The sequence below is a fragment of the Salvia hispanica genome, chromosome 6 (assembly GCF_023119035.1).
Source record: "Salvia hispanica cultivar TCC Black 2014 chromosome 6, UniMelb_Shisp_WGS_1.0, whole genome shotgun sequence".
Lineage (NCBI taxonomy): Eukaryota > Viridiplantae > Streptophyta > Magnoliopsida > Lamiales > Lamiaceae > Salvia > Salvia hispanica.
In genome coordinates this window covers 27,673,466-27,685,486 of record NC_062970.1, presented here as the reverse complement: position 1 = coordinate 27,685,486, position 12,021 = coordinate 27,673,466, and the positions used below count along the sequence as shown (strand labels likewise).

Here is a 12,021-nt window from a genome sequence, read left to right as displayed (position 1 = left end):
GGGATGCTCTTACATTTCTTAAAACCCGTGCTCGATAAAAAAGAGTAACAATTAATTGGAGACGGAGGGAGTACTATATTTTACCTTTCTTTAATAAAAACTTCTTCTCCAATGAGAATGGTATTTAAGATTTAACAAGATATTATACATTCTTTAATTTTAAAGAGGTAAATTTACATCTTATTCACACAAATATAAATAGGGTAGTAAATTTGTTTAAATGTTATTTTCTTTTTTTTGGAATTCACTATTTGAAGGTGTATATACCTTTTTTTTTTTTAAAGATGAATAAGAATATATCTTCTAGAGAAATAATGCTCTAACGTATACATATAGTTTTGCAGATGCTTGGACAAAAAAAAATCTGAAAAAAGTTAATCCTGTATATAACTCTTTCGTCTGAAATTATTTAAAATCCCTTTATCACAGTTATTATAGTTTTATATTTAGTCAACAAAATTATATTCCCTCTTTCCAAATATCCTCCAATTTGACTACTTAACGTTCTATGATATAAAAAAATTAGTAAAAACTCTTATTCTTCCTTTTATATATTAATTTATATTAAAATATGAGCAATATAAATTAATAAAATTTGAAAGGATCAATCGACGATTGACGCAACAAGAAAAGTAAGAACACAAAGATTTAACGTGGTTCGACAAATGTCTACGTCCACGGGAAGAGATCGGTTATGGATGTATTGATCAAGCTCAAGGAAAGATGTACAGATTATGGAACAAGAAAGAAAATCACTCGGAGCTCTCTACAATCTACTCACAAGATTGAATCGCAAGATCTCTCTCTCTCTTTCTCCTATCTCCTACTTCTGTTACAAATGAGTGTTGAATAATGTGTGATATGAGCTGGAGTCCAGCCTTTTATATGCTGGCTCACCTCTGCAACGAGAATCAGTTACAACTAACTAACTTCTTATGCAACGTCACCCTCGACCCATGCACTCTGACCCGCGTCCGGTATCACACGCGCACTTAGACGAATATGTGAAGCAGCTCTCGGCGATCATACACTATCAAAATTATTAAATTCATTAACTAAAAAGTAAATATAACATATAATATCGGATTTGACAAAATTACAGAGAAAAATATGAATTTAGTCAACGGTAGTAAAATATTGAAGGATTTTGATTCTTCCTTAATTCCGAAGGTAGTAAGCAGAGTGCAAATCGGAAGACATCTCCAAAACCCCTTCAACAAAAATCGAATTGAATCACTATTTAAACAAGCTTTCCTTTCCCCCATATTCGTAGATTCAATCCTCTTCTCCAATCTGCTTGTGAGTATCTTCAATTTTCTTTGACTTGATTATTTTGCAATTTCACCCCTTTTCTGTATGTATTCCTATAATTATAAGGGTTTTTCCTTGCAATTTGATCGCAATTTCTCGAGCTTGAACAGGGACGAACGACGCCGTTTAAATGACTTCCCGTACGCTGAGAAGGCGGCTGTACCATGGCGATATTGACGGCGGAAGACACGATCGTTGCGAGACGTCGGATTTTGATGCATTGAGCGAGCCGTTGCTGGGAGATGGACATTACGATTATACCAAACACAATGAGGTACTCCTTGCTGTTTAGTTTTCTCGATCAGAATCGAGTTTATCAATTGCGTTAGTGCTGATACTGTTTTTTGAATTAATTGAAGGGGACATCGCTTGTGGATATTTTGGATGAACAGCGGCGTAAAGAGTATCTTCATTGGACACTGGTATTCTCCAATGTGATTGCTCAGTGGGCTCAATGGTTAGGTCGGCATTCACTTGAAATTTCGTTGCTTGATTTTTGTGATTTTGAGTGTGTTTGTGCTAGTATGGTTTTAGCTATGGTTTGATTCGTGATGGTGTTTTTTTAAAAAATTATGTCTTGATTAGTAATTCTTTGTCCATCAGCAAATATTGTTCTTAGTTCCGGGTCTCTACTAGCTCGGATCGTACCATTTATATCGGGCACTCAGAATGGAGCCAACAACTTGCTTCCGCCAGTTATACTTAGTCCCTTGCAGGTATAACACGACTTTATCGACCGTCTTTTAGTAGACAAGTTACTGTCTTATCCTTTCATTTTTTGATTTATATGGAGAATGTTATTTGGTAGGCCGTAGCATAAATTCTATTTACAGGTAGAACTAGCTGGATAGGCTGCAGTTTTTTTTTTTCTCCTTGCAGTTTTCTTTACTTTGTCAAAGGATTGTTACTGCTGCTGAAAGTTTAAACCACTTGTGCTATATTCGGGAGGCATGTTGACATTAGTTAAATCCATGCTTGTGCGATCTGAATATGATTTGCACTGCTGGAGTAATACTTAGCCATATAATGATTTTTCTTGTCTTTATATTGACGATCTTGTTATTGTTTTAAACCATTTCTGGGTATGGTCGATAGTGATGTTTAATTTCTAAACGTAGTAGAGTACTCTTATGCAGTGGATTGAAACAGGCGATTGGTCTGGTGTGAGGAATGCTCTTAATTTTGTATATCTGTTAAGTTACATACAAACTACTTTTTCTGTTGGGAGGAATGTTAGTTTTATCTTTTTGGTGTGTTTACTTTTTACTCCATGTCCATCCATATTGTTGGGCATATAAACAAAGATTAGTATCTCATTCTTGATTTGGTTCATACTAGGAAGCAAGGCTAAAATATCTAAAGCAAAGGCTTTCAGCTCCTTTTGATGGCACTAGTTCAGATCATCAAGTAAGTGTTTGCCTCTTTATCTATTTTCACCCCATAAGTTATTTCTACTTGTACTATTCAATGTGATTGTGGACTATTTGATTCCCTTCAGTAAATAGAACACAAGTGGTTTGCTGTTATGATTTATGGCAGTATATTTAGGACATTGATAATACATGATCCAATGGAGAATTCTGATTGTATAGTATGTGATCATATGGAGCAATGGCTTGATATTCTGTTTGCAGGACTCACTTAGACAACTTTGGAGGCTAGCTTATCCTGATAGACAGCTCCCAGCTCTTAAATCAGAGGCCTGGAAAGATATGGGATGGCAAGGGTCAGACCCTTCGACAGATTTCAGGTGTGTGGTGATAAGTGTATGGTTCAATGAGATGCAATTGTGTGAATTTCCTATTTGGTGGAAGCTCATGAACAATGTATATTTAGGGGCGGAGGCTTTATATCATTGGAGAATTTGATCTTCTTTGCCAAGACATATCCGGTTCGTATTTTCCTTTGGCACGAATTTTAATAGGCTATTCCTTTTGTTTAATGTTTTTATACTGGTTATTATCGCTAGATCTTGAAAGTTGAAAGAACATGTTCTAGTTTAAAGAATAGATATGCAATATGTGGAATGACGGTAGAAAAAAATTGAAGGGTATTAATCTTCTATAAAGTACTCCCTCCCTCCGTCCCATAATCAATGTCACACTTAGGCGATGGCACGAGATTTTAGGAGATGTTATTTTGTGTGTTAAGTGGAGAAAGAAAAATATTTTTATATATTGATGTGGGAGAACTTTTTCAAAAAAGTAAATGGGACATCTTTTGTGGAACAAACTAAAAAAGAAATGAGACATCTATTATGGAACAGAGGGAGTAGTATATGTTTATGCTACATGCTGCAAAAGTTATGACGAGTAGACTGTAGACTCTTCCCAAAGCTTCCCTTGGTGTTCATGCATAGTAAATGTAGCTGTAAGAGTCCTTATGTGTCACTATTCATGACAGGAAGTGTTTCAAAATCTGTTGCACAAGAGAGATGGAGACAGGTCAGAGTGGGAGTATCCGTTTGCTGTGGCTGGCATAAATATTTCATTTATGCTTGTTCAAATGTTAGATCTACAATCAGGTGCTTATTCTGTAATGTTTATTTCTAGTTATTCCTAATGATAGCAAGCCTTCATTCATCTGCCAATGAGCATTCATAATAAGTTTTAACGGATTATGGAAAATTGCTTGCTTCATTACCATTTATAATGAATTCAAATGATCATAAAAATTTCTACAGGCAATCCTAGCAATTTGGCTGGACAGCGCTTTCTACAGATGCTGAGCCACGATGATATGGCCTTCGACAACCTCTTTTGTGTCGCTTTCAAGATGCTGGACGTGCAGTGGGTTGCCAAGCGAGCCTCATATATGGAATTCAACGTAATAACAAATCTATCCAGCACGACTGTTTCTCATAGTACCTTCATCAGTGGTTGATACTACATATTTTTGTATGCAGGAAGTTCTAAAATCTACAAGATCACAACTAGAGCGGGAGATGGCGCTGGAAGATGTATCGAGCGTGAAGGATTTGCCAGCATATAATCTACTGAGAATATAATCGCATGCATATCATTTTCTTGTAAGTTGTGTTTACAAATTTGTTATCACCCCACTGAATCGCAAGATACTAGTTTTTCTATACATAAATGTTGTATACTAGTCTTTTTATAGAGTGAATGCAATAACTACAACAGAGTAGCAAACATATCTTCTACCATCTCACTCAACATTCATTGTGTGAATCATTAAACGGCCATCTTATTTAAAGAAAAATTCAAATACAAGCATTGAGAAGAATAAAGAGTGATTTGTGGGTTGGATGGCTAAGAATGATTATCAGAATTGTGGTGTTGATTTTCTTCTCCAGATTTGAGGTGCCATCTCTTGAGACGAGCTGAAGCTATCAAAACCTGCACAACAATAATAGTGCGATATGTATAATGAAATTGGGAATAAATAAGTAGGTATTATTTATTGAATTTACCTGTTCATCCCACTCTGTTTTCCAAGTCATGTAACATAGTGCAAGAGTTTGAGTCACAACTCCGCTCATCATCCCAATCCATATCCCCTGCCAGTGCCATTCTCATGTATATTTTAAAGTTGAAAAGTGAAATTTGTTTATCAAATTTGACATTTTTAAGTTGATTATTTTTTAGATGTACCTTTGCTTGGAGATGAACCACATATCCAAGCACAGCTCCAATAGGCAATCCAATGGCATAAAAACAAACGAAGCTAATAATCGCAACTTTGCTCTGCAGCCCTGCTCCAATAGCAACACCTGCACCGAACAAACTGTTGGGGTTCAAACCATCCCATATCGGAAAATTATAAAATGTGAAAGCAATAGATAAGTGCAACCTCTACTTCATTAAAATAGGGCCTTTTAGAAAGTGTCACAAACATAAAACTGTGGAGTTCGAGTGTGCATCGGCCTAACAAACAAATTCGTCGACAGACTAGAAAAATGCAAAACAGAAACCTGAGAGGACGGGATATATGGCATTGAGCAAGAGCGTGAAGGCAAGCAAAAGAGAGAGGCCGGCGACCGCCACAACAACATCCTCGTCCCGGGTAAACAAGTAGCCCAGTTTGCTGCCAAAAATTAAACAGAGGATCCAGAAAACCGCCCCTATCACCACCGATGTGGCCATCACCACCTTAATCGAGAACCTCGTGGCCGCTGCGTCGCCTGCGCCCAGCTCGTTCGCCACCCTCACACTTCCCACCAACCGATAATCAGTCGAAAGTATTTATTTGCAAGACCAACATAAATATGCATACTTACATTGCAGCACCCATCATGCCCATGCTGATCATGAACTCCAACCCGCTCACATTCAGGCTGTAATATGTTACTATTGTTATTATTTTCGATGATTTAAAAAGAGAGAGATTTTATCATATTACCATATAGAGAAGGCAGAGATTGAAACTTGAGCATTTTTCATGTAGCCGGCTAGCAACACCAAAATGGCATAGTACCATAGCTCCAAACTGTCCAAAATCATATTCGGGTCAGTTTGGAAAATAACACAAAATGTAAAGTCCGTGACATTTTAAAATTTAGTAGGAAATACTAGAATTAGATTAAAGATTATGGACCAATATCCCAAAATAATATCCATAGTAATTAAGGTTAATTTTGTAAATATGTACAGTAATAAGTTGGTAACCCGTTTCGATACCCCTACCAGAGCATGACGCCAGAGGAAATAGAGAGCTTGACGACAGGAATAATGTCATGAAAAGCAGCCATGGTGAATCCTGTCCAAGAATGGTGACACCACCCTCCAAATATGTAAACAAACTCCCCCGCAACGACCAGCCACGACGACACACAGAGTGCGCACATTGCCCCGGCCACCCCCAAGTCCATGACGGTCACCAAGAGCCAAGACAAGGGGACGTGGATGGCCAGCTGGGCTGCGGAGAGCCATGCCACCACCATGTTCTTCTGCTGCGCCTGCAGGTACATCTGGATGGTGAGGGCGAAGACGATGCTGTACACGAACGGGATGAACCACAGGGAGATGTACCCCGCCGAAGCAGCAATGGCCTCATCCTCCCCCAACGCCAGGAATATAGGCGTCGCGAAGACGAAGAGGGGGAGGAGTAAGGTTAGGCTGACCAAATCCACCAGCCACGAACGTTGCAGGAAGATCCCCATCATGTGATGCTGCTTCGCCCCATAGGCTTGCCCGCACAAGGTTTCAGTTGCGCTCGACATCCCAATCTTGTATCAGACCATAAATATATATAAGTGTTGTCCAACCCCAATTAGCCCAACAAGTGCAGAGATCAAATCCAACACAATGTGTCAATGTCTTAGTACGGAAAAACTTATACTATCAATCAAAACCTATATACTACTGGACTGTTCGGTTTGCAAGATTATAAATATGTATCGTGTTTGGTTCATGAGAATTCAATACTAGATGGTTAATCATGTGATAATTAGTCATAACCATCCACTCCAACTAAAACAATCTCACAATCTCATGATTATTTTGTCTAACAAACCGAAAAATATAGATAAGAATTTTGATTACCACTATTCCATTGACGAATCGGACGATGAGGGTTTGGACAAGAGCATAGGCGGCAAGATGGGTAGAGTTGATGTGTCCAATGAAAGATTGAGTGACAACTATAGTGGCAAATGAAGTAACTCTTGAGATGATGCTAGGCAATGCTACTCGCCATATTTTCTTGGATTCTTGATAGATTTTTGCCTTCAACTTCAAGTCGACATGTACTGATTGTGGCGTTGGATTGAGCAGATTTTGTTGCATGCATTCATCCATGGGGGAGGATAGAGATTAGTTATGGTGATTGAAATGGTTGGGCTTAAGCGTTTTTTGGTTTAAGAATAACTTAGATGCAAATTAAGAATAAAAGATAAGAAAGCACCAATAACTTTATATGCCACTGAGCCAAAAGTGGATGGACATGTCATGGTGGACTTCACTAATTTATTCCAAACTCCACTTTCATAAATAGGAACTGAAACATGAACCTCTATTTTAATTACTAATATATTGATCAATATATTTCGGTTTAAGTTATCTTTATTACGGATTGGCCTATTTTTTCCAATATAAATTCAAACTTGCTATCTATTTTAGTTTAGTTTAAATTTAATCAGTTGTTTTAAGAGATTTTTTCCTAATAGTTTATTGAATCCAAGTTTGTTTAGTTATTTCAGTCAGCCTATTAACTAGTGGAATTATTTAATCTACATTTAGTTATGAAACATGTGAGGTTTTTTCAGTAACATATATGCATGCAGAGTTAACATACTAAATTAGTAAAAAAATTACATTATTGTTGCATCCGTAGCTGGAGTCGTGATTCGTATCCCACTAAAAACTGGTTCTCAAAAATTAGGTAATAGTACTACTATTACGAGTTAGATCATTATTTTTTCTGTTAGCTGGCTTCTTTTCTTTGAACTTTTTGAAAATCGTACATAATTGAAATACAAACATTACACACTTAAAGAAAATTATTTCTCCGTTTAAGAAGTGTGTCTAAATTTCTTTGAATTGATCCTTCTGGAAGAGTTGACTCTGAAAATTAGTTGTGTTCTTCTACGTCACCATGGTGATCATGTTATGTAGGATAATGTATGCATTCATATATGAATGATTGGTGACAGACTTTACACATTCGCCTAACATCCTTTATTGTTGCCTGATGCCTTTGATCGGAGCCAGGAATTTATAGGAGGGGGACAAATTTTCATATGAAGGAATGTTAAGAATTTGAAGAGGGACATCCAATGGGAGATTAAAAGAAATAAATTTTAAAATAAGTAATACTCTCTATATGTTCCCATTATGTGTCCCAGATTTCTACATCCCTTATTAATTGTCTCACTTTACTTTTAGTATTTTTTGTAATGGACTACACATTCCACTAACTCATTTTTCTTGTATTATTAATGAGACACATATTGGGGAATGAGGAGTATATGTATAGGTTGGAAAATATGAGGCAAATGACCCCTCCTATGATGCATATAGATCCGCCCATGCGAACAATGTTTTCATTAGGTCTGACAGACACAGTGATCGATTCACGAACACCGGCCATCTTTCGATAGATGTCATGTGCCAGATAGTAGTAACTCATACTGTATGAATTATGATTTTGAGCACTTGTTTACGATGTTGGTGTCATTGTTAGACCACCCAAAAAGAATGCATGTCAGGTCCATAAATATTGGTCAGCTAATCATTCGAGGATGATCACTAGATGTGATCCCTTGTAGTCTTTTACAAAGCCATAAAAAACATAAATGCTCTTTAATCAAGTTTTTGGAGTTCCCCTCCCAGGCTACTTACCAACTTTCTCCAGTTCTGTGGCATTCGAAGCTTCCCCCATTCTACGTATGTTTGTTTTGTTCGTATTATATAATCAATTCCCTAAAAAAATCGCGGTGGAACCATATCTTAAAATCTAATTTTGAAATTTATTTTCAGAAGTTACGAATTACTAAGAAATACTATTAGATACTCACATATCAAATTAAATACATGTACTTGAGGAGTTCTTGAAGTCGCACCATCACAAAGAGAGGCAATCACGTTCTTAGCACACGTCACCTTCAAACCGAGAGTATGCACATCATCACAAGCCTATTTGCAACTTCAAATCTTTGTTTGACTAATTTGATATCGTAAATGCAATAAAATACAAGGATTCAAAAGCCATGATATCTTCTTGAAGGTTGAACCATAGAATATATACCAAAAACAGAGCATCTTTGCATAGAATATGTGCCAAACTTACCTTTTCATTAAGCAACTATAACGCAATCAAACCTTTTAACGAGTAACATCATCATTAATGTAAATATTTTCAGCCCTAAAAACGTAAATATTTACCGTGCGTGATTCATCACTTTATTAAATCTACAGAGTAGTATTATTTAGTTTGAATCCCATAGACGAAGTAAAATTCCCATTCTCGAATTTATATATTAGTATTACTGAAACTTCACAACGTTGGACAAAGAGTTCATGATTTATATTGGTACTAGTTTTTTAACTCTTCCCTATATAGTATAATACATCTATTTTACATAACCATTTTGGTACGTATGTGTTTTGTTAAATGTAGGGCAAACAATAAGCATATATAGATGAGCGAAAAAAGATGGCATGAAATTACGTTGAATTTGATTTGATGCAATGCAATTCTATAGCAGCCTAAAACATCTGCAGATACAAACACCTCTTCAAGCGCTGCCGTTTTTATCCGGTGACTTGAGGGCCCAACGCTGCAGCCGTTCCGCGGCTAGCTTCACCTGAAGGTCCCAGTCGGTTTTAAAAGCCATGTAGCTCAGCGCCAGCGTCTGAACTAGAATTCCAATGATCATTCCAATCCATATTCCCTGCACATGTCAATAATCGCCATGTCAGTCACATACCATACACCCGCAACAATGGAAGATGCTGGTAACGCATTCCGATTTTTACCTCAACTTGTAGACCGGCAACGTATCCCAGTAGAGCCCCTATCGGAATTCCAACTAAATAATAGCAGCACAGGTTGATAATCGCAACCGTTCCCTGCAGCCCTGCCCCAACGGACACACCTGAGAGCACTGGATAGATACTGTTGAGCAGCACCGAGATGGCAAGCAGATGAGACAGATTTGCAACAGCCTTCACGACTGCCTCGTCGTTGGTGAACAAGTATCCCAGGTTGTGCCCGAAGGCCAAGCAAGGGATGGTGCAGGCCACCCCAATCAACACGGAAGTGGATAGAAGGACTTTGATAGAGAACTTAGTCGCATTAACATCTCCTCGCCCCAGTTCATTTGCAATCCGCACACTACACAGTTTGCACGAGTCAAGAAAATCTGAAAACACAGAGCTCAAGATCAAGAAAAATCGACATACCACGCAGCACCAAGAAATCCGAGGCAAAGCATGAACTCCCATCCGTTGATATTAAGGCTGCAAATGACTCAATTTGCCATCATCTTTATCAGGACAAGATGAAAACAAACAACACAACACAACGCTTACCAAATGGAAAATGCAGATATGGCAACCTCAGCATTGTGCATGTACCCGGCCAACAACACCAGTATCGAATTGTACCACAATTCCAAGCTGCAAAAGACATTCAGATTTGGAGATTTGCTTGAAGCAGAAGCAGAAGCAGAAGCCATGTTAATGAGTAACGAGAGATATACCAAACCATGACACCAGAGGAGATCGAGAGCTTGATCACGGGCAACAAATCCTTGAAAGCAGCGCTGCTGAACCCCGTCCACGTCTCAGGGCACCAGCCTCCTAGGATATACACGAGCTCAACAAAGCTCACCAACAACGACGATATGTTGAGGGCGGTCATGGCGCCTGGAATCCCCAAGTTGAGATGGTACACGAACAGCCACGAGAGCAGCACATGCACGATAATCTGCACTATGGATATCCAAGCAACCACAATGTTCTTCTGCTGCGCTTGCAGATACATCTGGATCGTCAGAGTGAAGACGAAGTTGTAAATCAAGGGGATGAACCACCACGAGATGTACCCGGCTGCATATGCAATGTCAGATTCTTCGCCTAGCAGACGGAATATGGCCCCTCCGAAGATGAACAGAGGCATCAAGAGGGTGCAGGTTATCAAGTTCACAATCCATGATCTTTGCAGATAAATCCCCATCATGTGATACTGTTTCGCACCGTATGCTTGTCCACAGAGAGTCTCGGTTGCACTCGACATTCCAATCTGGATACAGAGGAGGATGATGCATTTACTTCACATTTTCATAATATCCGAGGCTATGATGTGAAAAATTACCAGAATTCCATTGGCGAAACGAACTGTGAGGGTCTGAACAAGCGCATAAGCAGCAAGATCAACGGCGCTTATGTGGCCGATGAAGGACTGAGTGACGATCAAGGCACCAAATGATGCAACTCTGGCAACTATGCCAGGAAGAGCTATCCTCCATATCTTCTTCGACTCGTCGTAGACTCTTTCTTTCAAATCACCAACCTCCTCCCCTTCTGACCTCAGCAGCTTATCATGAATGCCATTATCCATGCCTCTGCACCTTTTCCACCACCAACAACAAGCCAAGTTCTCTTAGTATTCAAATTGAGTATATGGCAATACAATCACTGCACTTCATGGATTCCTTATAAACAATATTCTAACAAAAGATACTACAAATCTGACAAATTTATGAGTTCAGCTCAAACGTGATTAAACACTGACCTAGACATTCAACAGAAATTGTAACAACTTTTTTGGGGGAAACACAATAGTATATCAAATCTGGTATATTTATTTCCAAGATCTCAACTTTATGAATGTCTAGGCCAGTCCCTAATTTCTTCTGTTCTAAATATATAAATTTACAAGAAACCCAGATAGATTAGGGCATAAAAATGCAGAAATTAAACGGAAGTTGCTAACTTTATTAGTTGGTTGAGGTTGAGCACAGAAATTCGAAAAATCAGTAAACAGAAAACACAAAGGAGAGCTTGAAGCAGATCTGGAGGCGATGAAATATGAAAAAAATAAACACACTACACACACACAATGACAGCCATGGGGAATGTGAAGGCTTACTCAAGAGGAAAATGCGATGAATTGAGCTTAAACTATCTCTTTCCCACACACAAACAGAGAGAGAGAGAGAGAGAGAGAGACGAGACGACTGATTGATAAATTAAATAGAAGGAAGTACGAATTCTAGGGTGGCATCATGGCGGCAACGTGCATATA

The 12,021-nt window shown here is 38.4% G+C and overlaps 3 protein-coding genes across 6 annotated transcripts; 1 reads left to right on the top strand and 2 right to left on the bottom strand.

The window, feature by feature from the left end:
• Positions 1-1,139: 1,139 nt before the first annotated feature.
• Positions 1,140-4,465, top strand: LOC125196403 (ELMO domain-containing protein C). The gene is made up of 10 exons (XM_048094897.1): positions 1,140-1,299; positions 1,422-1,585; positions 1,671-1,773; positions 1,915-2,027; positions 2,650-2,718; positions 2,946-3,061; positions 3,148-3,202; positions 3,715-3,835; positions 3,995-4,137; positions 4,217-4,465. Exons 2-10 carry the CDS (start codon positions 1,442-1,444, stop codon positions 4,316-4,318), a joined length of 966 nt encoding a protein of 321 aa, XP_047950854.1. The 5' UTR covers positions 1,140-1,299; positions 1,422-1,441; the 3' UTR covers positions 4,319-4,465.
• On the bottom strand, positions 4,466-7,129 carry LOC125196402 (protein DETOXIFICATION 25-like). 2 transcript variants are annotated; one of them, XR_007171887.1, is made up of 8 exons: positions 6,816-7,129; positions 5,958-6,499; positions 5,674-5,760; positions 5,552-5,608; positions 5,246-5,484; positions 4,926-5,058; positions 4,745-4,831; positions 4,466-4,670 (listed from the first exon to the last, which is right to left on the bottom strand). XR_007171887.1 is itself a non-coding variant. In XM_048094896.1 (8 exons), exons 1-8 carry the CDS (start codon positions 7,068-7,070, stop codon positions 4,584-4,586), a joined length of 1,473 nt encoding a protein of 490 aa, XP_047950853.1. In that variant the 5' UTR covers positions 7,071-7,127; the 3' UTR covers positions 4,466-4,583. The 2 variants fall into 2 exon arrangements, 1 of the variants encoding a protein (XP_047950853.1); XM_048094896.1 differs by having other exon boundaries at positions 4,926-5,044; positions 6,816-7,127.
• A 2,284-nt stretch (positions 7,130-9,413) lies between these two features.
• On the bottom strand, positions 9,414-12,021 carry LOC125192851 (protein DETOXIFICATION 25-like). Of its 3 annotated transcripts, none has more exons than XM_048090516.1 (7): positions 11,866-12,021; positions 11,089-11,344; positions 10,475-11,016; positions 10,305-10,391; positions 10,176-10,232; positions 9,750-10,107; positions 9,414-9,664 (listed from the first exon to the last, which is right to left on the bottom strand). In XM_048090516.1, exons 2-7 carry the CDS (start codon positions 11,332-11,334, stop codon positions 9,509-9,511), a joined length of 1,446 nt encoding a protein of 481 aa, XP_047946473.1. In that variant the 5' UTR covers positions 11,335-11,344; positions 11,866-12,021; the 3' UTR covers positions 9,414-9,508. The 3 variants fall into 3 exon arrangements, with proteins under 3 accessions (XP_047946473.1, XP_047946475.1, XP_047946474.1); XM_048090518.1 differs by having other exon boundaries at positions 11,089-11,338; positions 11,866-11,972; XM_048090517.1 differs by lacking the exon at positions 11,866-12,021 and adding an exon at positions 11,710-11,845.